This window comes from Sorex araneus, chromosome 2, assembly GCF_027595985.1.
Source record: "Sorex araneus isolate mSorAra2 chromosome 2, mSorAra2.pri, whole genome shotgun sequence".
NCBI classification, from domain to species: Eukaryota; Metazoa; Chordata; class Mammalia; order Eulipotyphla; family Soricidae; genus Sorex; species Sorex araneus.
In genome coordinates, this window is record NC_073303.1 from 10,486,347 (window position 1) to 10,513,083 (window position 26,737).

At 39.7% G+C, this 26,737-nt stretch overlaps 1 protein-coding gene across 1 annotated transcript in view; it reads right to left on the reverse strand.

The window, feature by feature from the left end:
* Positions 1–1,898: 1,898 nt before the first annotated feature.
* Positions 1,899–26,737, reverse strand: part of LOC101546170 (E3 ubiquitin-protein ligase TRIM38-like) — a 29,919-nt gene continuing 5,080 nt past the window's right edge. The window contains exons 3-8 of the mRNA XM_004621983.2: positions 24,249–24,479; positions 20,830–20,852; positions 20,627–20,733; positions 13,403–13,894; positions 4,288–4,422; positions 1,899–2,128 (exon numbers count right to left, since the gene is read on the reverse strand). Of these exons, the coding sequence (XP_004622040.2) occupies positions 1,899–2,128; positions 4,288–4,422; positions 13,403–13,894; positions 20,627–20,733; positions 20,830–20,852; positions 24,249–24,479 (1,218 nt within the window). The remainder of the gene's footprint in view (positions 2,129–4,287; positions 4,423–13,402; positions 13,895–20,626; positions 20,734–20,829; positions 20,853–24,248; positions 24,480–26,737) is intronic.

The window sequence follows — 26,737 nt, forward strand, 5'->3', positions numbered from 1 at the left end:
AACTTACTTATATAGAGAGTCATATAATCTGTAATAAAATAGCAATAATTAAGGACTAAATATAGAAGCTGTGGTATGAATTCTCAATAGAATACTGATCTGCTTTTAAAGTAAGATAATTGTGTGACATTTGTGAACAAATGGATAGAACTTGAGGTGACTACAAAATGAATTAAATAAGCAAAAGAAAATAACCATTGGTTTAACTCACATCTAGAATATGAATTCTTTAAAATAATAAACTGGATAAAGGCAACAAAAACTAAATCCTATATACAGTGAATCCATAGTCATCGCTAAAGGAAAGAAAGGGTATGTGAGAATAGAAAGGGGTCTCCAGTGGTATGTGGTTCTGGTGGTGGGTATATAAATCCTATACATATTTAGAGGTGCAAATTTAGATCTTAAGATTCTGTAGTGTTTAAACAATAGAATCAGTTTAAGCAAAAATTAACTGCATGTTAAATATTTAATGAAGTACCAAGTAAAATAATTTAACTGATGATTCTCCTTGAATTGGCAGATTTTGGCATTGTATTGTAGCTAAAACTTATTTTAAACCTCCAGATAGACAAAAGTAATGAAAAATTTTACAGTATAAAGGTAATCATTTAGGATTGTTTTTTCTTAAAGTCTGACTTTTCCTTTCTTTTTCTTAAGTCACCATGAGATACTAAATTGTTCACGTTGGGCTTCAGTCATGCAATGTTTCAATACGAGTTCTTTCACAAGTGTGCATTTCCCACCACCAGTATCCCTGATTTTCCCTCCTTCCACCCCACTCCCCAGCCTGCCTCTACAGCTCTCTCTCCCTCTTTCCTTTTGGGCATTATGGTTTGCAACACAGATACTGAAAGGTTATCATGTATATCCCTTTACCTACTTTCAGCGTTCACTTCTTGTTCAGAGGGAACATTTTCAACTATCTTTGCCTTTTAATAAATTTATTTAGAAGATTATTTACCATTTAAAATGATTTCCCATCTCTTGCTACCCTGGAGATAATAGCAAGAGAAAGGTACCTCTTGCTACCCATCTCTTGATATTATCTTCTGTACAATAATAAATATAATTAAAACATTTGGTTCCCAATTTTTAATTTCAACTCCAGAAATGTTGGAAGTGGCCAAGATTTTAAAAATTTATCAATTAATGTAATATGCCTTCTTAGAATGTTTTCTTTGTTTCTTTGTTTCTTTGGCATTTTAAAATATTGATATTATTTTTTGTTCATGTGATTTAGTGGGAAAAATATTTTCCAGGAAAATTTCAAGCAGTCTCTTCATTTTTTAACATATATAACCTATACAAGGATAGGAAATTGAAAACATAGTTGAAATGTCCTCTTAGTGCCTTCTGCTAATATTTTATCAGTAGATAGTTTTTGCCATTTTGTTTGCTTATATCCATATGGCTTTGCCTTGACAATATTTTAATATAAAGTTGATCTTATTATTATTATGGATAATTTTAAGAATTATCAATGACAATTATAAATAAACATTCATTTATCATATATTTCTTTCATACAATAAGCCCTTATGAACAACCATCTTTTTTCACTTGAGAAACTAGAGTAGGCCCTGGAGATGTGTCGATTACAGAAATAATTTCTTTCAAAAAAATACTTACAGGAAATCGAAATCATCTGTGAGTGTTATACCAGATAATATATCAATCTAAGTAGGGGCCTGGGTTTCTGGGATCTCCAGGGAGGGAAACCAAGGGAAAGAGAGCAGCTTGACGTCCTCATAGATCTAGTTTCTGCCTCTCTGCCTTCCCATCTCTGACTCTATCTGACACACAGTACCCAAACACGTTCAAAGACACACACACACACACACACACACACACACACACACACACACACACACACACACAGTCTCAGCCTATCAAGCCTAATCTACGCTTAAAATTTTCTTCACTACGTCCCCAACACTGCGGACACTCACATTTTTGCTGTCAGTCTCCTCTGAAGTCGCACTTACTGAAGATTCAACAAGGAAGTTCATTCTGGAGTAAACTAATGGGGGTTCAGAGTCCAGGATGGTAACAAACTGCCCATAGCTATTAAATTTGCTTTTTCTGATAAGGAGGGGACACTGTGGGTGAGAACAATAGATCTCCTCTACAGCAATTAAAAAATGAGACAGTAAACCTCAAGACAGCTGCTTCCTCTTATGTTCACTGTAGCACTATTCACCGGAGTCAGAATTTGGAAACAACCTGAGTGCCTGAGAACAGATGAATGGATAAAGAAACTATGACACAGGAGGGGTGCTGCTGCCAGCAGGTCAACGTGTACCTGCGGGGCGGGGCGAGTGCATCAGCAGCCTGATGATGCCTTCAGCCTTCCAGATACCCCCAAATTGCTGCTGTGCCTTTGACCAGACCCCAACAACTTGGGGCCAAGTTTACCAAGAAATTAAACTACCAAAAATTAGGTATGTGCGAGCCATACCCACAAACCACCTCCGGCTCAGCTATATAAACTCACTTATTGGCCTTATTTTAGAGACCCATAAATCTTAAAAGAGATCAAAAGACGCAGTTAGGGCCTGTAGCACAGAGGTAGGAGAAAACTTGTGACTGAGATCTCCAGGCCTACCTAGGTCAGAAGTGGGCCTCCTCCCTCCAGACCCCCAGTTTTCCAGTAGCTTGACAGTCACACCCACAGACTGCCCCTAGCACCATGCAATTTCATTAACTGCCAAAACCCTGAGACTCTAAACTATAGCTCCTGGAAGAGAGCAGAGCAGAATGTCCTGACCCTGGGCCAGGCTGTCTTCACCGGGGCACCCCGGAGGGGACAGTTTGAGTCACCCTCCCTGCCCCAAGCAGAGCCCCGGCAGCTGAAAATCTCCAGAACCTAACTGCTGCCATGTTCAAGGCCACTCTCCACGCTCTCAGACAACCTCTCCCAAGAGAGGACGGGCCTCACTCAAGACGAAATGAACCTCACAGGATAGTGGACTGGCAAGAAAACCCAGGTAAGTGGGAACCCATGACAGAAATCTCCAGGCTCGCTCAGATCGAGACTGGGCCTCCTTCCCCCAGATCCTCAGTTTTCCAGTAGCTTGACAGTCATACCCACAAACTGTCCCCTGCACCATGTAATCTCAGCAACGTTCAAGACCCAGAGACTATAAACTGAAGCTCCTGGAAGAGAGTGATGCAGAATTTCCTGGACATTATATTCTATTTATAACAAGCAATACAAAACAAATTGTCTAGCATTGCCTTTTTAGCAAGTTTGAGTGGTGGTGAGACTGGTGTCGAAATATCAATTGTAACCAAAGTAGAAAGAGAGTATGGGGGAAATTGTTTGCCACACAGGCAGGGAAAGGGTTGGAACAGGGGTTGGGGAGGGGGGAATACTGAGGATTTGTGTAGTGGAAAATGTGCACTGGTGAAGGAATGAGTGTTTGAGAATTATATGACCGAAGCTCAAACATGAAAGCTTTGTAACTGTTTCTCAAGGTAAATAAAAAAGGGGGGGATAATAATAAAATACTAAAATAAAATTAACATTCTGAATTAAAAAATAAAAATTAATGTGGACTTCATGTCCAATTCAATCAGCTTAATCAAGGCCTGAATAGGTAGCAGTACTCCTACATTTAAAAAAAAAAGAAACTATGACATACCTAAACAATGGAATACTATGCAGCTTTCAGAAAAAAATGAAGTCATGAAATTTGCCTATAAATGGATGGATATGGAAAGTATCATGCTGAGCAAAATGAGTCAGAGGAAAGAGATAAACATAGAATGATCGCATTCATTTGTGGTATTTAAAAACGACATGTAGGTGAAGAATAATATCCATAGCCAGGGAAAACAGGTGTTAGGACGACTGGTTAATGGTTGGAACTAACCACAACTGAGGCTTACATTAAGTAAACATGACAGATGCCCAGGAGTAAATAGTATTCGGAGTCATTTAACTCCCAAGTTACAAAAGCATGGCATTAACTGCCTTCCTGTGTCTATACAAAAAGGACATTGCTCTAAAGTAAACTACACAAAGGACATAAAGGAAAAAGAAAATCATATTGCATTTACATATACAAAACTCAGAGTGCTAGAAAAATTTGACTCTACAAGTCACAGGGTCAGCTTTGGGGATGTAGTGATAAACGGATAGAGGAAGCAGAGCACAAAGGAGAAGGTAAAGATAAACATGGAGGATAGAAAGTGCCTGACGGAATTCAGTGTGCCTCGGAAGCACTGTGATGGGTGTAACTCAATAACTTTAAGCTCCCTGCAGTGGGAGAAAGGACAAACCAATGTTAAACCTAAAATGTTGAGAACTATAATCCGACATCTTTCCCTTTTCTTTTTCAAAAGACAAAATATTGTAATAGGTTTGGTGAGCCATGCCCTCAGTATTGCCTAGTCTTTTCCAAAAGAGGCAGGATCCTATGAACAATAAAATGGACATGATAAGTGAGGACATGATAAGTGATAAATGGACACCAGCACTGCCAATAGTGGGTGACACTTTGTCACTATGAGCCTGGGTCAAGACCCTGTAATGTGTCCGCAATACCCTGGGCTAAGTTTTCATACTGAAATCCTAGGAGTTATCTTTAAACACTCAAAAGATCTCATTCTGAAGCACGAGAGTTTCTAGAAACATATTTCCCTTCAGATCCTGCAAATGGTATCTAATTTGGTCCTGAGTATCAGTGAACCCATTATATTAGGGGGGGTGGGGGGGAAGGGGGAGGAGTGACACAGTGACACAGAAAGAGGAATTACTCTGTCACAAACAGTCTCATTTATTGCTCCAAGATTTAAACCCACCACTGGACCCAGAGTAGCGCTTCTTGTAAAGTGTCCAATCATTGTTCAACATCATCGTTGGCAGTAGCCAGGAAAGAGTGTGTACCTTATATGCCTTATATCCTCCAAGACAAAGGCAGGATGCCACAGAGGCAGGATTCATACTCTGACCCAGGTCTCCAGAATCTAGTACGGGAGGCCTAGGACCAGGGTTTCAGCTAAGGGTCCTGTAGCCTCCCTCTCCGGTAGAAGGACACTATGGTTAAGGTGATTTTCAGGCTCCTGAGACTTAAGGGCACAGGCTCTGAGGGGGGTAAACCTTAAATGACCCAAGACCTACAGTGCACCAAGGAAGAGGAGTCTTTTGAATTGCTTTTGTACTGAAGTTATCTCTGTGTCTTCTCTTATGGAGAGGGACAAATTAGTCCCCAAAAAGTAACCTTAAACTTCTCTCACCACTTACAATTATCTCAATATTATGATTGAAGCAACTGAGACACAGAGGGGATGGTGTGACTTGTCTATTTTAAGCAAGATCAGAAATTGGGTGTAGATCCTTCCGTATGTGAAAAGGGAAAGAAATTTGCTTGTAGCTTCACCTGAAATTATTAAAAGACTCAAGGTGTTCAATTCATGGAAGCGGACATGCAGGGTGTGGTGGTCAAAAGTGAAAACAAACAAAACAAAACAGCGTCTTCAACCTCAGAGTGTGAATCTCAGAGGAAGGAGGCACATGGGATTTATGCCTGAGATCAAAAGCCAGTGGGAAGTTCCTTTCCAAGGACTGGAGTGAAGCGGGGACACCTGACTGGGGGATAGCAGAGGGCCGGTCATTGGGAAACTCAGGATGAGCTCACAGACTTTAGTGAAGTTCCCATCACAGTTCTCAGCACATGCTCATTCAAATGCCCTTCTAACACCTTATTCTGGACAATGATTTCTTTACTCCTTGTTCCTGGTGGAGAAGAGGCTTTGTTGAGTAAAGGACCTGCAGAGTTCTCTGCATCCAGTGGTAATTCCTAGTTCCTGTGAACTATTGTCTTGTGGAGTCCCAGGAAACCAGTGAACAAACTCCACTTCAGCCTGGGGAAGGCGGTGGGTGTGAGGAGCAAGGAAGCTGAAAGGTGAGAGGAAGATGGTGAAAGCAATTCTTTAGCACAGGTCACTGGGAAAAGAGTGAGAAATTCCTATTTGAGAACATGAATAAACCCTGGTCCCCTGGTAATATTAAGTATTTAATAATGGCAATGATCACCAAATGCTGTGCTTTTAAAATGTAATTACTGAACATCAGTGAATTATGAGTTCTATGGTAGTTTCTCTTTCTTTTATCAAGAAATATCTTTTATTAACTGGTGCCCCTTGAACTTTGCTCTGGTCAGTGGCTTCACAGGTGATGTTTCCTTGTAACTTCCTTGTATTCTGTGATGATTCCTTGTAACTTTCTGATCACATTGTGGTCACCCTTTGTGGGAATTCACCCCAATAAATCCAATCACATTGGGACCTTTGACCCCCATTCAGTCAAGCACAAAGAATGAGACTCTGTGACAGTCACAAAACCCCCAGGAAGGGGTAATTCCCTAAGTAAAACAAGTTTAGGTTAGTTTACTATGAAAGCAACAAACATGGGCCCAGGCAAGAACAAAATATTTTATTTTTACTAATTATTTATTTTTGGTTTGGGAGCCACACCCAGGGAAGCTCAGGGGTCACTCCATGCTCTGCACTCAGGAGTTATTCCTGAGTGGTGCCTCAGGGGATCACCTGGGATGCGGGGAATTGAACCTGGGTTGGCTGAGTTGTTAGGCAAGTTCCCTCCCTGCTGTGCTATCGCTCCAGACCCAAAACAGAATATTTTAATATCTAGTTTACAGTGAGGGCAGCAACTTTAGCCTTGACTAGAATAGAACACAATGAGGGCAGCACACCTGCACTGGAATAGAATAGGAAGTTATCATGACTTTAATGCTATAAAGCTGCTTGCTGATTGCGTATCACCCTATGACTACAGGTATGCAAATATCCCAGCCTTTGCTCTTAGGTGCCTGCTGTTCCCACTGTACCTGAGAACTGGAACAATGACTCGTATGTCTGGATCCAGAGAGCCAGGATGGGGGAAAATAATTTGTGTTCAATATGTGGCTGACTATTCCCTTGTTTTATTCCCTAGGGTTATCCTGGCTAGTTTGCAAGCTGGAGAGGCCACATTATGGAACAGTTTCCCATAAGAACCTTGTTTGAAACAACCCACTCTTTTATTTTCTCATCACTCTGTTTTATGCACAAACTGTTGTACATAAAAGTTTTGCACTTTGCACAACTCCTGGGAACTTCTTTCTATGTGTTAGTTTGGATGCTGCCCAAATGATCCATTGTGTGATAGGCATACTTATAATTTACTTGTCTTTATTACCTTCTTACCAAAAGGAGACACATATATTGACCATTGTCATTAGTTCCTAGGACAGAGCTCCTCACCCTGTAATTGCTGGGTAATATTACATGGGCTAGAAATCCCTTTCCTTCTAATTGTTGGTCTTTCACTGTGGCTCTAACAGAGCTGCTAAATACCTTGCAAATTTGGAGGTGACAGGAGTGTCCTTTGTTCCAACAAGCTATTAGTGAATTTCTCATTATCCTCTTATTGGGGCTCGCCCTAAATTACAAAACCATAATTAGGGCTTTTTGCCCCACTTCCACCTTCCAGGAAAGAATAAAGGAGTAAAAAATTCAGTGGATGATTTCATTTCCTTATGTCCTCTTTTATTTCATGGAGTAGCATTTTATAGTTTTCTTTGTAAAGGTCCTTTACTTCCTTGGTTAAGCTGATTTCGAGGTACTTGATTTTCTGGGGCACGATTGTGAATGGGATTACTTTTTTCATGTCCCTTTCGTCTGTCTCATTGTTTACATATAGGAAGGCCATGGATTTTTGGGTATTGATTTTATAGACTGCAACTTTACTATACAAGTCAATTGTTTCTAAGAGTTTCTAGTAGAGGCTCTAGGCTTCTCTAGATACAGTATTATATCATCTGCAAATATAGTGAGAGTTTGGTTTCTTCCTTTCCTATCTGGATGTCCTTAATCTCTTTTTCTTGCCTAACAGCTATTGCAAGTACTTCCAGTACTATATTGAACAGTAGTGGTGAGAGTGGGCATCCTTGTCTTGTCCCTGATCTTAGAGGAAAGGACCTTAGTTTTTCCTCATTGAGGATAATGCTTGCCATAGGCTTGTGGTAGATGGCTTCAACTATCTTGAGGAAAGTTCCTCCAAAACCTATTTTGATGAGGATTTTCATCATGAACAAATGTTGGATCTTGTCAAATGCTTTCTCTGCATCTATTGATATGATCATATAGATTTTATCTTTACTTTTGTTGATATGATGGATTATGTTGATTGATTTCCGAATGTTAAACCATCCTTGCATCTCCGGGATGAATCCTACTTGGTCATGGTGTATGATCTTTGATCTTTTTGATGAGTTGTTGGATCCTATTTGCTAATATTTTGTTGAGGATCTTCGCAACGGTGTTCATCGGGGATATTGGTCTATAATTTTCTTTGTTAGTGATGTCTTTGTTTGCTTTTGGTATTAGGGAGATATGTGCTTCATAGAAACTGTTTGGGAGAGTTCCTATTTTTGCAATTTGCTGGAAAAGCTTGAGGAGAACTGGCAACAAGTCATCTTTAAATGTCTGGAAGAATTGACCAGTGAATCCATCTGGACCTGGGCTTTTGTTTTGGGGGAAACTATTGATTACAGTTTCAATTTCCTTGATATTAATGGGTCTATTCAGGTATTCCAAGTCTTCTTGGTTTAGTCTTGGGAGATTGTAGGAATCAAGGAATTTATCCATTTCTTTTAGGTTCTCTTGTTTCATGGCATACAGACTTTCAAAGTGGTCTCTGATGATCTTTTGAATTTCATTGGTTTCTGGTATGATGTCCCCCTTGTCATTCCTGCTCATGGATAAGGAGAATCAACATTGTCAAAATGGCAATACTCCCCAAAGCATTACACAGATTCAACGCGATCCCTATAAAGAGACCCATGACATTCTTCAAAGAAATGGATCAAGCAATCCTGAAATTCATATGAAACAACAAAAGCCCACGGATAGCTAAAACAATTCTTGGGAAAAAGAAGATGAGAGGCATCACCCTCCCCAGCCTTAAACTTTACTACAAAGGGGTAACAATAAAAACAGCATGGTACTGGAACAAAGGCAGAGCCGCAGACCAATGGAACAGGGTGGAATATCCCTACACACAATCCCAAATGTATGATCATCTAATCTTTGATAAGGGAACAAGACATGTGAAGTGGAGCAAGGAAAGCCTCTTTAACAAATGGTGCTGGCACAACTGGACAACCACATGCAAATGAATGGGCTTAGACCTCAACCTGACACCATGCGCAAAAGTCAGATCAAAATGGATTAAAGGCCTCAACATCAGACCACAAACCATAAGGTACATTGAAGACAAGGTTGGCAAAACCCTCCACGATATTGAAGCTAATGGTATCGTCAAAGATGACACGCAACTGACCAACCAAGTGGAAACAGAGATAAACAAATGGGACTACATTAAACTAAGAAGCTTCTCATCGCAAAAGATACAGTGACCAGAATACAAAAACAATCTACAAAATGGTAAAGGATATTCACCCAATACCCATCTGATAAGGTGTTGATATCAAGGGTATGTAAGGCACTGGTTGAACTCTACAAGAAGAAAATATCCAACCCCATCAAAAAATGGGATGAAGAAATGAACAGAAACTTTCCCAAGGAAGAGATACGAATGGCCAAAAAGCACATGAAAAAGTGCTCTACATCACTAATCATCAGGGAGATGCAGATCAAAACAACCAAGAGATACCACCTCACACCACAGAGATTGGCACACATCCAACAGAACAAAAGCAACCGCTGTTGGAGATGATGTGGGGAGAAAGGAACCCTCCTACACTGCTGGGGGGAATGCTGACTGTTTCAGCCCTTATGGAAAACAATATGGACGCTTCTCAAAAAATTAGAAATTGAGCTCCCATTTGACCCATCAATACCACTGCTGGGAATATATCCTGGAGAAGCAAAAAAGTATAGTCGAAATGACATCTGCACTTATATGTTCATCGCAGCACTGTTTACAATAGCCAGAATCTGGAAAAAAACCCGAGTGCCCTAGAACAGATGACTGGTTAAGGAAACTTTGGTACATCTATACAATGGAATACTATGCAGCTGTTAGAAAACATGAATTCATGAACTTTGCATATAAGTGGATCAACATGGAAAGTATCATGCTAAGTGAAATGAGTCAGAAAGAGAGACAGACATAGAAAGATTGCACTCATCTGTGGAATATAAAATGACAAAGTAGGAGACTAGCACCCAAGAATAGTAGAAATAAGTACCTGGAGGTTGGCTCCATGACGTGGAAGCTCAGATAGAGAAGGGAACACCAAGTAAAATGTGGTTGAAGACCATGTGCAGAAAGGGAGATGCGTGCTGAAAGTAGACTAGAGACCGAACACAATGGTCACTTGTAAAAAACTAAGGCTTGCCGACGGGTGCGAGCACTTGCGGGCTCTCTGGGCAGCTGTCTCACTGCCAGCGTTCGGTGCTCTGAAACCGCTGTGTATGGACTGGATCGGGACAGCCATTGGCCAAGGACAGGCGAAGGAAGAACGAGGACTAAGCTGGTTACTGATTAGTTACCGTTTATTCAATCTTCCATCTTTCTCAAATCCCGCACTCCCAGCTCCGGCCTCTCTCTGGATCAACTGCCGCCTCTCTCGCTTCTCTCATCTCTCCTCTTATTTGTCTCTCCCACCTTGCCCCCTAGGCTACACCCAGCCAGGTAGCAAAATCAACATAAGAAAGCCCTTCCTGAGGACAGGGCATTCCAAAGCCTTTCCTGACTCTTAAGGTTTTTTCCCTTTCCTTAGTCCAAACACTTATTAACATCCTAATACTAGTTATTTTTGGATGGACATAGGAAGAGATACATTGAGGTTTGTAAGGCTGCTCTCCTGGCAACATCTTGCCACAGGCTCAGACTACAGCACTCAGGCCAGATTAATCACTCCTAACCCTAGCAGGGTCCAAATCTAGTTATCACTGTTTGGATCATGACAGCATTTGTCCATGACCAAGCTCTTAACTTATAGTTAAGCATTAGGCACTTTGGCCAGGCCCATCTCGATGCCAGGGTAGCACACAACTCACCGCTTGCCCTGGGTCCGTCCTGTCCCTTGTCGGGACTTGCTCCTGGGGGTACTAGGAAGTAAGGGCAGCTGAGGCTTAGGTCGAGAGAACAGATGCCCAGGAGGAAAATATCATGTAGAATCAAATGACTCCCAGGTTACAGAAGCATAGCATTTGTTAAGTCTTCCTGTGTCCATACAAAAAGGACATTGCTCTGAATAAACTATGCAAAGGACTCAAGGAGAAGAGAAAAATATTATTTACAAGTCAACAGAACAGTAAGAAAGTAGTTACAAATTAACACAGAGGAATGGGAGCACTGTAACGGGAGTAACCCAATAAACCTAAACTACCTGAGGCTATGTTTCCTACAGTCACTCAATACTCCTATTGCAAACCATAACACCCAATTGGAGAGAGAGAACAAAAGGGAATACCCTGCCACAGAGGCAGGGTGGCGTGGAGGGAGATGGGATTGGGGGGTGAGAGAGATATTGGGTTTATTGGTGGTGGAGAATGGGCACTGGTGGAGGGATGGGTTCTCGAACATTGTATGAGAGAAACATGAGCACGAAATGTGTAAATCTGTAACTGTATTCTCATGGTGATTCACTAATTAAAATATAAACAAAATTTTTTAAAAAAAAGAAAGACCCGAACCCTCTGCGCCTAAAGACTTTGATTCCAGAGATCTAACACATTCGAGCATCCAGCGCAGCATCTAATAGCAATGCACTGGGACTGCGAACTGGGCTACAACTCTGTTCTGCCTGGGGGTGGATTTTTCCTCACCACCCTGTCTTCCTACACGGAAAACGACGGTGGCGGCAACCACATGGCAGGTGCCATCTTCTAAGAATTCTAACCCAGAGGTATTCGATTTTTACACTTGGGGCTCCCAGGGACTCATGGGAAGGGGGTGTAACCAGCACGCCCTCGGCCCAGATAAATCGGAGCTGCTGAGAGTGAAGACGACCCTCTGTGCCTAAAGACTTTGATTCCAGAGACTTCTTACAGCAATGCATTTGGACTGTGAGTTGGGCTATGCAATTTCTGGCAGAATTTTCCCTGGACTTTATACAGAAATCCAAAACCAAGACTTAACATCTATAATTGTCAGCAATGTGAAACGGTTCCTTTTGAACAGGTCTGATTTGGGGGGGAAACTCCAAATAATGACAGTAAGTTTTTGTTGAAATATTGAAGGTTATTAATGTAGCAGCCACCTCTCTGGACTGTGAACTAAGCCAAAGCCCCACGCCGGCCGAGAAGAGGAAATATCCCTCTTTCCAGGTTGTTTCCCATTTTCAGGGAGAAACACGGCGTGGCATACACCATACTATGAGGCGCGGGAAGGGGGATGAGGGGGAAAAAAAACGGAAAAGGAAAAAGGGAAAAAAGAGTTATGTACTTGGAGCAGTGGGGCTACATATCTCTTCATTCCCAGCAATGGAAAATTAATTATCAAATGCTTCCTTGGTAGTAGGTTTGTCTCTCTTGGGTGGAAACTCCAACAACTATAGTGAATTTTGTGTTGAAATATGGAAAGTAATCAAGGTAAAGAGAAAATGAAGTGAAATTCGTTAGTTATACAGTAGGGGGTAGGGGGTGGGGGCGGGGGGTATACTGGGGATTTTGGTGGTGGACTATGGGCACTGGTGAAGGGATGGGTGTTTGAATATTGTATAACTGACATATAAACCTGAGAACTTTGTAACTTTCCACATGGTGATTTAATAAAAAGTTAAAAAAAATTAAAAAAAAAAAGAAAGAGCCTTGGTTTTCCAAAATTTTAGAATGACTGGAAAAAGAAGCCACACAGATTGCATTTTATGGTTCACTCCTCTTTCAACACAGACTTCAGTTTTTTTTAAGTTTTACATAATTTTGGTAAGTAGTATATCTTCAACAGGGGAGAAAATTACAAGCACTTATCTCTTAGCAATCTCCTGATATTTCAGATTATCCTGGCTGAAGAAAATCTGTATTTACACTTTACACTTACAGGCCTGAAATACATATCATTCTAGGTGATTGAGTGCCATCTTGTGTATCTTCATTAAATGTGACAGAAGGATGCCTGGTTCCCTGATACTTGGGCCTATGTACCACAGTGGCTTGGACAAGAGTCTTCAATGTCAGTTGGGTGGAGATTTTCAACACTTTTTAACTCAAAGAACACAGTTGCTTGTTTTGTTTTGTTTTGTTCTCTCAAGAAGAAATCCTTTATTGAAAGTTGCTTCAGAGTATCAGCAGGAGCCTAGAGCCAGGAGTAAGACCTAAGCATTGCTGGGTGTGGGCACGTGACAAAAACAAAGCAAATTAGAAACAACAACTTTACTCTTTTCTCATTTATAAAAGGGAGGCCAACACGAAATTGAACCTTTACCAACCCTGAAGTAAGGCTTGAGGGGTCCTGAGAAGGTGACGTTCTCGAAGGTATAGATGTGAGAGTTAGTATTCATATTATAAAAGGACACATGCCTTTTCTCCCAGTCCAGGAAAACCCCAATATGCCAACTGATCTTCTCTGAACTAATGGCCCTTGAGGGAAAGGGGCCAGCAACTGAATACTCACTAAAACCACTAAAACTTCTGCTACGACTAATAGCCCAGAATCCATTCTCAGGGCTCTGTCCTGTATTATCCCTTGGTACACTTTCCAGACAAACTCCTATATCCCAATCTATGCTTTCCTGAACATTCACTTCAAAGAAATGTCTTCCTGAGGTGAAGGTCTGACAACCCAAGACACAAGGTGGGACAGTAAATCTCCTAGGAGTTTTAATCTTCTTCTCAGGGCGTCCACGGGTCACTTTTCTCTGATTCTCAGTCAGAATCAGTTCACGATGAGCTGTATCTGGATCCAGAGTCATGCTAACTGCAAAATAAATAAATAAGAAAAGAAAAACATATTTGTTTCATATTAAAACCACAGTATCTACTAAACAAAACCAACTAATGTTCAAAAGCAAATTTTGTTTTGTTTGTTAAAAATAAAGTAAAAATCCTACGTGTCATAAAGAATAGTGTTAAGAATTAAATGAGATAACATGTGAGATTGTTTCTATGTGGTATAGTCAAGTATCTGGCACCAGTAGCAATAATAATAATAATGCCAATACCATTACTACTACATTTACTAATACCATGACTCTGCTCTTTAGCATCATTTCCTCATATAAGTCAAAGAATAGACTAAAAAGCTGAATGTTTATATATTCTCTTTTCTAAGCTCCTCTTCCATGTAGGAATCCATATAGGGTTTTACAAATCATAGAATATCTTGGGAGGAGAATAGTAGAAATAAGTACCAGGAGGCTGTCTCCATGGCTTGGAGGCTGGTCCCTCATTCTGGGTAACTCAGAGAAGGGAACACCAAGTAAAATGTGGTCGGAGGTCATGCGGGGGAAGGGCGATGCGTGCGGAATGTAGATTAGAGACTGAACACCTTTATTGAAAACCACACCACCTAATCAGAGAGAGAGAATGAAAGGGAATACCCTGCCATAGTGGCAGGGTGGGGTGGGGGGAGATGGGATTGGGGAGGGTGGGAGGGATGCTGGGTTTACTGGTGGTGGAGAATGGGCACTGGTGAATAGATGGGTTCTCGAACTTTGTATGGGGGAAACATGAGCACAAAAATGTATAAATCTGTAACTGTACCCCCACGGTGATTCACTAATAAAAAATTTAAAAAATATATCTTGGGAGAAACAAACCCTCCCAGTTTTTTCAAATTATATGAACACTGAGGATCAGAATAAAATAATAACATTGCTAATTCTACAGGTTGTTATTAAAGACTAGGGTGTTACCTGGGTCCCTGCACACATGCTGACCAATTTCCCTGCATTTTTAAGTATAAGATCTATGTTGCATCATAATGCACCTTAGGAACTGGTATGACAAGATATATCAAGGACCAGTACAAATTAAAACTAAGAGTCAAGTAAGACAACAAAAAATGACAAACTTGAATAAACTAGACAGTAGTGCAATTTCAAAAAATGAAGTAGGCAATAGAATGTTATAGCTAAAGAGTTAGTCATCCACTGTGAACTGGAAACTGGTCTATTAGACAGTAGGGTACATGGAAATCACATCTTCAGCTTCATTTCTCATCCAAATCACTCCCCACATTTGCTTTCTTTACTCTGTTTCCAGGAAGACATATGAACCAAGCTCCCTTCTCTCTGACTTCAGTCACTGGAAAGCACTGGAGGGACTATGGGATACAAAAAGGCGGAGCAAGAGCATCTAATTTATCAAGTCTCTCCCCACTGCTGATTGGACAGTCTGCCTTGCTCTGTTTCCGGTCTCCTTCTTCTTTCCTCACAGTTCCCTCCTCCTGCCACTTGAAGCACCCAGGTGGTATTGGTTCCCCAACTCTACTAGTGTTACTGATTCTCCTCATCTTTGTAAACAAGACCATTATTAAACTCTCTTGAATTAGTCCTTAACATGAGTCTGAGTAACAGAGATTTGCAGTTTTGTTTTCAATACTAGAACGCTCAAAAAAGTTCTATTCAGAAAATTTGAAATCTTTAATTTTATATATAAAAATACACTAAAGAGAAAAATATGTTGGATTTTAAATTTTTATGTACATATGGTTTTTGAGTGAATCTTAGAACAAGAAAAATAGAAAGGCTGTTTTTTATCAGAGGGATAATATGTTATATATTTATACTAATTATATACTTGTTATATACTTATTATATTGGCAGTATGTCCTCCATCCCTCTCTGAGAGCCTGGCAAGCTACCAAGAGTGTCCTGCCCACAGCGGAGCCTGACAAGCTACCCGTGGTGTACTCGATATGCCAAAAATAGTAACAAATGACAGTCCGCATTTCCCTGACCCTGAAAGAGCCCCAAATACGCCATCTGGCTACACTAGCACGCAACAGGGACTATTGGAGGCATTACTGGCGCCAGCTAGAGCAAATCAATGAACAACAGGATGACAGTGATGACAGTGATGATGACTTATTATATTTGTAGAATTATGCCAATAGTTATGATGTCAAAGTATATTAAGTTTATTAATTATTCTGTCACTGTCACTGTTATCCCGTTGCTCATCGATTTGTTCAAGCGGGCACCAGTAACGTCTCTCATTGAGAGACTTATTGTTACTGTTTTTGGCATATCCAATATGCACGGGTAGCTTGTCAGGTTCTGCTGTGCGGGCCCCATACTCTCAGTAGCTGCCAGGCTCTCTGAGGGGCAGAGGAATTGATCTCGGGTTGGCCCCGTGAAAGGCGACCGCCATACCTCTTTGCTATCTTATTAAGTATATTAAATATAAATACATTTAAGTATATAAAATATAAATATAAATTGTAATGCCTTCCAAACATTTACTTGGGAGGCATTACAATTTAAAATGTGAATATATTCTGATATTATGAGAAAAAAGTAAAATTAGAAAGAAAATCAAAGACTGTAATCACAAAGAGACAGACATCATTTAAACGTCTCTCAAAAATCTGTTCAAAATATGTTTTGTATAAAGACAGAAGCACATTGGATCCTTTTTGGAAATAAGATTTTTTTTCAGACTTTTTTGTGGAAACAACATGAGATCTTCAAATTGTAAAATTTAAATGTAAGGACTATTTTTATTGATTAAGTCTTTAGAAGAGATGCATTTTTGGATGTGACTTTGGAATAAATCTCTTTTTTGACTACTGGGGGGGGGGGGGCGAAACCTGTTCAAGAATAATTAGTGGGGCTGGAGCAATAGTACAGCAAGTAAAGCATTTGCCCAGCTTGCAGCCTACCCGGGTTCAATCCCCAGCATCCCATATGGTCCCCGAGCATTGCCAAGAGTAATTCCTGAGTGCAGATCCAGGAGTAAGCCCTGAGCACAGCCCAGTGTGACTCAAAAAGACAAAAAAAAAATTTTAAAGAAAGAAAGAAAAGAAAAATTGGAGATATATAAGATTTGAACACCTTAACAAATCCAAATCAAATGGAATATATGTAAACTAAGAAATGGATACTCAAAAACAATGTACTTTTCTCATGTGTAGATAAACTATATATAAATTAAGGTCTAGTGAAAATGAAACAGTTAACAAATTTTAATAAATGCATGTTACACAGGTCATATTTTTTGATCTCAATATAATTAAGTTAGACTAAAAAGATCAACTAAGGTGCTCTAAATATTAGAAAATAGACATGTAGATACATAGGCATGAGCAATAAAAATATAACATAAAAAGGTAATAAAATAAGGCAAGGCAGAATTTTAAGAAAGATGCATTATCTTTATATGTTTTTCTAGAAAAGTGAATGCTAGAAAACCATAAACTAAGGATGGAGTTGTTGGGCACAGCTGAAATTTTGGGGAGACACAAAAAGGCAAATGTTGCACAGGCTTTGAAATGGGCATGAAGCTGGAGACCCATTGAACAAATGAATCCCACAGTAACTAAAAGTCAGGAAATAAAACTTAGAGCAGAAATGAAATAGAAGCCAAGAAAGAAATACATATGCTAAATGAAATCAGAAGCTATTTTTTTCAAAAAAATTAATTAAGTAGACAAGCCCTTTGTTAGATTCATGAGGTAAAATGAGAAAAAAATTAATTGTTTCAGAGATGACAGAGTAGAATTTAAAAGATATATCACAGAAATATCAAAAAAATCATAAGAGATTACTACACACTGCCTTATGCCACTAATCTGAATAACCTAGAAGAAATTGATGCATTTTTGGAAGCATATAGCCTCCCAAGACTAAATCAGAAGAAACGGAAAGCCTGAATTTAAAAAATCATTAATAAGAGAATTGAAACCATAACTTAAAATCTCAAAGCAAAAGCCCAGATGCAGAAGGATTATTATTAAGCTCTTATCAAGCATTCAAGAAGGCTTGTTACCTATACACCTCAAGCTCTTTGAAATATTGAAAAAACATAAATTTTTCCTAAAGCTTCTATGAAGCCAGAATTGCCCTAATAGTTAAAAAAGCAGACAGAGATATTATTAAAAGGTAAACCTGCAGGCTGATATATCCTCAATGAACACTGATGCAAAGATCCTCAACAAAATTTTGGTGAACTGAATCCAACAATATATCCAGGGGATCATACACAATGTTCATTCTAGGGTTGTAAGAAGGACTTTACATATGCAAATCAATTAATATAATACGATATTATCAAAAACAGTAACAAGTCCCATAATGGAGATGGTATTGGTGCCCACTGGAGCAAAATTATCAAAAAAAAGAAAGATAAAAATTATATTGTTATAGTAGATGCAGAGAACACTTTGACAAAATTTAACATCTATTCATGGTAAAAAAATAAATAAATTAAAAACCACAACAAAATTGGAATAGAAGTAATGTAAAACAGGACAGTAACATCCACATACAAAGAGCTCACATTCAGTACCATATTCAATGGCAAAAAATTAAAAGCTTTCCCTCTGATATTGAGTACAAGGCAAGGATGTCCACTTTCTCCACTATTATTCAGTATAATTCTGAAAGTTCCCAACACAACAATCAGGAAAGAAAAGAAACTACGACCTGTCAACTTGGAAATGAAGATAAATAGTTACTATTTGCTGATGAAACAATAATATACATAGATGACCCTACAAAAATGACGCTAAAAACTTTTCTTGAAACTTTAACTGGTACAACAAAGTAGCAGGGAATAAAATCAGTATATTCAAAACATTTTGTTTTTATATATGTAAACAATGAACTAGAAGAAAAAGAAATAAAATAGTTAAAGTAATCTACATTTAAAGTACCCTCTAAATGAATCAAATACCTAGGGATCAATTTAATGAAGTGTATTTGAAAGACTTTTATTTTTTAAGTAAAACAGATTTTATTTGGAGGGTTTTTGAAGGGATTTTTGGAGGGAGAGAGAGTGAGAGAAAGAGAGCAATGCACTCAAGAGAGAACACAGGCTTCTCCAAGGGCGGAGCGAGCCACTACACGCACAAAAGTACACATCTCAAAAGGGGAGATGCGGGCGACACATGTGCTGAGGCAACACATGTGCTGGACCACGTGGGCTCGAGCAGCACATGGAATCCTTGGGGAGCATATGCGCTGGAAGTAGAAAATGTTTCCATGCTCACGGATTGGAAGAGTTGGCATTGTTAAAGTGACCATCCTACCCAAAGCATTATACATATTCAGATGCAATAAAATTCCCATCAAATTTTTCAAGGAAAAATAAATTCTACTAAAATTTACGTGGAATCATAAGCTTCCTGACTAGCCAAAGATATTCTTTAAAAGGGAAAGTGGAGTTATTGCATTTCCTGGCAAATGTACTATAAATCCATGGTAATAAAAATTGTGTGTTACTGGAATAAAGGCAGATCTCAGACCAATATAATGGAAATGGTGTCCAGAAATAAGCCCTCAGATATTTGAAGTGTTAATGTAGACATAGGACCAAGGTTCATGGAGTAAGAAAATCTTTAGTAAATGATGCCATAAAAACCACACAGTTATGTGTAAAAGAGGGTTATTCTTAATCTTATCTTCAAATGAAAACAGAGTTCAATAAATATATTTATTACAACTCTTCAGGACTCTTACTAGAGAATTCATCTGAATACTTGAATAAATTTATGATCCAGAAAACCTGTGAGATACTTTGTGTTACTTTACACCACTACTCTTTAATTATTATTATTATTTTTTTAAATTTATTTATTTTTAATTAGAGAATCACCGTGAGGGTACAGTTACAGATTTACTCATCTTTGTGCTCTTGTTTCCCTCATACAAAGTTCTAGAACCCATCCCTTCACCAGTGCCCATTCTCCACCACCCGTAAACCCAGTGTCCCTCCCACCCTCCCCAATCCCATCTCCCCCCCCCCCACCCTGCCACTGTGGCAAGGCATTCCCTTCTGTTTTCTCTCTCTAATTAGCTGTTGTGGTTTGCAATAAAGGTGTTGAGTGGCCGCTGTGCTCAGTCTCTAGCCCTCATTCAGCCCGGCAACTCCCTTCCCCCACATGGCCTTCGACTACAATGTAGTTGGTGATCGCTTCTCTGAGTTGACCTTTCCCCGGAACGTGAGGCCAGCCTCGAAGCCATGGAGTCAACCTCCTGGTACTTATTTCTACAGTTCTTGGGTGTTAGTCTCCCACTCTGTTATTCTATATACCATAGATGAGTGCAATCTTTCTATGTCTGTCTCTCTCTTTCTGACTCATTTCACTCAGCATGAAACTTTTCATGCCCATCCACTTGACTACAAAATTCTTGACCTCCTTTTTTCTAACAGCTGCATAGTATTCCATTGTATAGATGTACCAAAGTTTCCTCAACCAGTCATCCGTTCTGGGGCATTCGGGTTTTTTCCAGATTCTGGCTATTGTAAACAGTGCTGCGATGAATATACATGTGCAGATGTTGTTTCGATTGTACTTTTTTGCCTCTCTGGGATATATTCCTAGCGGTGGTATTGCTGGGTCAAATGGGAATTCAATATCTAATTTTTTGACTACTCTTTAATTAAATCTACCCAATTCCTTGAACCTGCCTAGGGAAGGGAAATAATTTTTTTGCCTAAGATCCTTTCCACCTGTATTATTTATAGAATTATTGTTGTCACATACCATGACAGGTCTCTAAAATTTTCTTTAGACTAAAGTAAATATCAGAAACTTCAATCTGAAACTTCAAAGATACGGTCTCCGGTGAACTCAACTTCACAGATGAAATCCTTAAATAAGCAGAGATCAAGACTTCATCAATGGGACATTCCATCGGACTCCAAACACATCACAGTCTTTCCCTGCTTCATTTATACAGCACTTACCTTTGAAAGGTCTTGGCTGCATCCTATAGAAAAGGAAAGATAAAAGAGACAAGGACATATGAAAATTTTATGTGACTCAACATGTATGCCTTATCTCTAAAATAACTTCTTCAAAGAGCAAAGAAATTTATCAGTTAAATTTACTGATAAATTCGTTTACTGATAGATTCCCAAGTCAAATTATTCCAACCTAGTTCCCTAGGCTCTCCGGTGCTGTCTTCTTACTGGGAGCTGTGAGGCGCTGTCATAACTGAGACCTCATCAACCTGTGAGCTGCTTAGGAAGAAGGGCCAAGAGTTTTCCCATGCTCTCTCTGAATGCAAGATTTGCAGCCAAAGGCCAGATTCCTTTAGGGGATGTTGGGGTTGGACTGAGCTATCAAGATGAGCCCTTGTAAACTGTACCACACAATGGGCAGGAACATAGGGACCCAAGAAAATTGGCAAGATTTCTCTTGTGTCCTGACTGGTTTGGATGAAGCTAAACATTTTATTTTATTTTATTTTTTTATTGCTTTTTGGATCACACCTGGTGATGCACAGAGGTTACTACTGGCTTTGCCCTCAGGAATTACTCCTGGCGGTGCTCAGGGGACCATATGGGATGCTGGGCATCGAACCCAGGTCGGCCGCGTGCAAGGCAAATGCCCTACCCGCTGTGCTATCACTCCAGCCATGAAGCTGAACATTTCCCCCCTTCAAACTGCCTTCAGTAAATAATTTCATAGATTTCAGTATATTGAAAGAGACAATTTTCCTTTTCTCACAGAAGCCTAGCTGGTCTTTGACATGCAGAACTCAGGTGTTAGCCTGGCCTGATCTTTGACATGTAAATTCCAGGCTCCTGCCCAGCCTAGTCTTTGGGATGCAAACCCAAATACTTGTAGCCCAAGAAAGGTTTCAGTTTTGGTTTTGTATCTCCTTTCTGGAGGCCAAAATTACTGGCCTGAGAATACAGAAAGAGCCCACAGAATGGGAAAGAATATTTACCCAATGCCCATCTGATAAGTGATTAATATCCACGATATACAAGACACTTGTAGAATTGTATAAGAAAAAAACCTCCAACACCATCAAAAAATGGGGAAAAGAAATGAACAGAAGTTTCCTCAAAAAAGAAATACAAATGGCCAAAAGGCATGTGAAAAAATGCTCCACATCCCTAGTCATCAGGGAGATGCAAATCAAAACAACAATGAGATATCATCTCACTCCACAGAGACTGGCACACATTCAAAAGAATAAAAGCAACCAGTGGATGTGGATGTGAGGGAAAAGGAACGTTCTTTCAATGTTGGTGGGAATGCCAACTGGTCCAGCCTTTCTGGAAAACAATATGGACAGTCCTTCAAAAACTACAAATTGAGCTTCCATATGACCCTGCAATACCACTTCTGGGAATATATTCCGAGGATGTAAAAGAGCACAGTAGAAATGACGTCTGTACCTATATATTCATTGCAGCACTGTTCACAATAGTCAAAATATGGAAACAACCCCAGTGCCCTAAAACAGATGACTGGTTAAAGAAACTTTGGTACATCTACTAAATGGAGTACTATGCAGCTGTTAAGAGAGATGAAGTCATGAAATTTGCTTATAAATAGATAAACATGGAAAGTGTCATGCTAAGTGAAATGAGTCAGAAAGAGAGGGACTGACATAGAAGGACTGCACTCATTTGCGGAGTTTAAAATAATATCACATGAGTCTGACACCCAAGAACAGTAGATACAAGGGACGGAGGATTGCCCCATAGCTGGAAGATTGCTTCATGAGAATAGGGGAGAAGGCAGATGGAATAGAGAAGAGATCACTAAGAAAATGATGTCTGGGGGAACCAGTTGGGATGAGAGGTACTTGCCAAAAATAGATAATGGACCAAATATGATGACCTCTCAGTGTCAGTGTTGCAAGCCATAATGCCCCAAAGTAGAGAGAGAGTATGGGGAATATTGTCTGCCATATGATTTTTACCATAGAGGCAGGGGGAGGGTGGGAAAGGAGGGGTATACCTGGGATATTGGTGGTGGGGAATGTGCACTGGTGGAGTGATGGGTGTTTGATCATTGTGAGATTGTAACCCAAACAGGAAAGCTTGTAACTATCTCACAGTTATTCAATAAAATTTAAAAAAAAATTTTAAAAATTAAAAAAAAATTACTGGCCTGCAGACACAAGGAAACAATGCATGTTTTGCTGCCTCAATGTTCTTTCTGTAACTTCTTTTGATGACATCATTGTATTGTGCCCTTTAGAGGTACCATGACCAATAAAAGGAGATTTCCAAGCTCTCTACCTTTGTCACAAGTCTGAGAGAACCTGGGCCCTCCATGACATACATTTCTCTTGCATTTCTTGTCTCAGTGCCTCCAACTGAATGAAGATTCATGCAACAAGGGGAGTATCTATTAGAGATTAATTCTCAAGAAGATTATCATTACAGAGCAACATAGCATCCCTCTTCAAAGGTGGTAGCAGAGGGTATCACAAGGCCTCTACATTCTCAGCCAGCAGTGGCCACCTCTAGTTCTCTTATGGGAGCTAGAATGAAGAGTTCCAGGGATTTTTACCATTTGAGGGGCAGAGAGTACTGAGGAGGGGGAAACTGTGACAATGGTGAGAGAAGGGAAAACTGGTTTACAATGTTCAGTTGGAACATTGTGTATATAAAGCCCTATCGTGAACATTACTGTAAATCATAGTAGCTCAAATAACTACACACACACACACACACACACACACACACACACACACACGTGCGCGCACGCATGCATGTGTTTAAGTTCCGGGTGCTTATCCCATTAGATTAGACTAAGTTAGACCTGTATACTAATTGAAATAAAGCCACATAAAATTTTTTGATGCAAAGACTCGTGAGCATGAATAAAAGGTTTCGCTCATTTGAATTGCTCACTTTATCCCCCACCAGTCATTGAAGACTCTTTTGGGTGGAAGCACACCCAGCTATGTTTAGGGCTTACTCCTGGCTCTGGATTTAGGAATAACTCCTGGCAGGGCTTGGGAATAATTTGTGATGCCAGGGATTGATCACCCCTTGCAAGGAAAGCAATCTATTCGCTGCGTTATCTCTCTAGCCCTGGAGAGTCTTTCAGAAAACAATTTGAGAGATTTCTGTGCACATAAAATAAAGGCTAATAAATAGTAGTAGAAAGATACCACATGTTCCCTTAAGAAATCCACGATATTGTATACTTCTTGATTTATGTAAAGACATTTTACACGCTGTACAAACACTGGCATTAATCCAGAAGAAGTGATATTTCAAATTCCACATACTCATGTGACCTTGGTAAGTGCAACAGATACACTGAAAGCCTTCCCGGCTTTCTCTCCAGTCTCGTCTAAAGAACTCAGCATCAGTCACCTCGTTCCTTTGCCCCCAGTGCATAGCCTCACCTGCAGCAAATTCTGGGCTGATCCCTGACATTTATTCTCTAGTTCCAGGATGTGGTTCTTGAGTTTCTGGCTCTGCATTTCCAGACTTGACTCTTTGTCACACAGTTTCTTCAGAGTTTGCTTGTTTTGTTCCTCCAGTTGATGTAGAACACCCCACTCCTCCTCCTGGAGGATCACGTGAAATTTCTTAAAGACAGACTGTATCTCATTTCTCTGAAGCTCTGTCCTCTCCTAGAATTAAAAACAAATTACTCAACAGTGTATGGCATGGTGAGGCGGTGGGCACAAAATTTCATCAATTGATGAACTGACAAACAAAATGTTGTCATTAAGAGTCAATGATTTATTGAAGATGCTTTCCTTGTTCCACTTTGCATTTCTTGCTCCTTTGTCAAAGATTACATGGCCATATATTTCGGGGTCTGTGACAGGATATTCAACTCTGTTCCATTGGTCTGCAGGTCTGTTTTTATCCCAATACCATGCTGTTTTAATTACTACTGCTTTGTAGTAGAGTTTGAAGTTGGAGAAGGTGACGCCACCCATCTTCTTTTTTCCAAGGATTGCTTTAGCTATTCGTGGGGATTTATTGTTCCATATAAATTTCAGGAGTGTTTTGTCTATTTCTTTGAAAAATGTCATGGGTATCCTGATAGGAACTGCATTAAATATATATTAATATATATTAATATATTAAATGTATAGTGCTTTGGGCAGTATTGCCATTTTGATCATGTTAATTCTCCCTATCTATGAGCAGGGGATGTGTCTCCATTTCCTAGTGTCCTCCTTTATTTCTTGAAGTAGTGTTTTGTAATTTTCCTTGTATAGGTCCTTCACCACTTTGGTTAAACTGATTCCAAGGTACTTGATTTTCTGAGGTACTATTGTGAATGGGATTGTTTTTTTAATGTTTCTTTCTTCTCTTTCATTATTTGTATATGAGAAAGCCAATGGACATTTGGGTGTTAATTTTGTAGCCTGCCACTTTACTATATCGACTTATTGTTTCTAGGAGCTTTTCTGTAGTCTTTAGGGTTTTCCAAGTATAGTATCATATCACCTGCAAATAGTGATAATTTGATCTCTTCCTTTCCTATGTGTATGCCCTTGATATCTTTTTCTTGTCTAACTGCTATGGCCAGGACTTCCAGTACTATATTGAATAGGAGTGGTGAAAGTGGGCAACCTTGCCTTGTGCCCGATCTTAGAGGGAAGGTTTTCAGTTTTTACCCCATTGAGAATGACACTTGCCATGGGCTTTTGGTAGATGGCTTTGACTATATTGAGGAATGTTCCTTCGATGCCCATTCTGCTGAGAGTTTTCATCATAAACGGGTGCTGAATCTGGTCAAATGCTTTCTCTGCATCTATTGATATGATCATATGGTTTTTATTATTTCTTTTATTGAGATGATGAATGGGCTGGAGCGACAGCACAGTGGTTGGGCGTTCGCCTTTCACATGGACAACCCAAGTCTGATTCCTCCATCCCTCTTGGAGAGCCTGGCAAGCTACCAAGAGTATCGAGCCCGGGCGGCAGAGCCTGGCAAGCTACCTGTGTGTATTGGATATGCCAAAAACAGTAACAATAAGTCTCTCAATGAGAGACGTTACTGGTGCCCGCTTGAACAAATCAATGAGCAACGAGATGACAGTGAAGATGATGAATTATTTTGACTTACGAATGTTAAACCATCCTTGCATCCCGTGGGATGAATCCTACTTGGTCATGGTGTATGATCTTTTTGATGAGTCATTGGATTCTATTTGCTAATGTTTTGTTCAGGATCTTTGTGTCTGTTTTCATCATGGATATCAATCTGTAATTCTCTTTCTTTGTGGTATCTTTGTCTGTTTTTGGTATCAGGGTGATATTTGCTTCATAGAAACTGTTTGGAAGTGTTTTTGATACTTCCATTTCCTGGAAAAGCTTAAAGAGGTTTGGGAGTAAGTCCTCTTTAAGGGTTTGGAAGAATTCACTAGTAAATCCATCTGGGCCAGGACTTTTGTGCTTGAGGAGAGTTTTTATTACCGTTTCAATATCTTTGATGGTGATAGGTCTGTTTAGGTATTCCAGGTCTTCTTGGTTCAGCCTTGGGAGGCTATAGGAGTCTAGGAATTTATCCATTTCCTCGAGGTTTTCATGTTTCATGGAATCAAGTTTCTCAAAGTAATCTCAGGATCCTTCGAATTTCTGTAGTTTCTGTTGTAATGTTCCCCTTTTCATTTCTGATTTGGTTTATTAGGGTTTTCTCTCACCCTTTTTTGTGAGTCTTTCTAGAGGTTTATAGATCTTGTTTATTTTCTCAAAGAACCAGCTCGTGGTTTCATTGATCTTGAGACACATACCCTGCTCATGGATAGGGAGAATTAACATGATCAAAATGGAAATACTGCCCAAAGCACTATACAAATTTAATGTGGTCCCTATCAGGATACCCACAATTTTTTTCAAAGAATTAGACAAAAAACACTACTGAAATTTA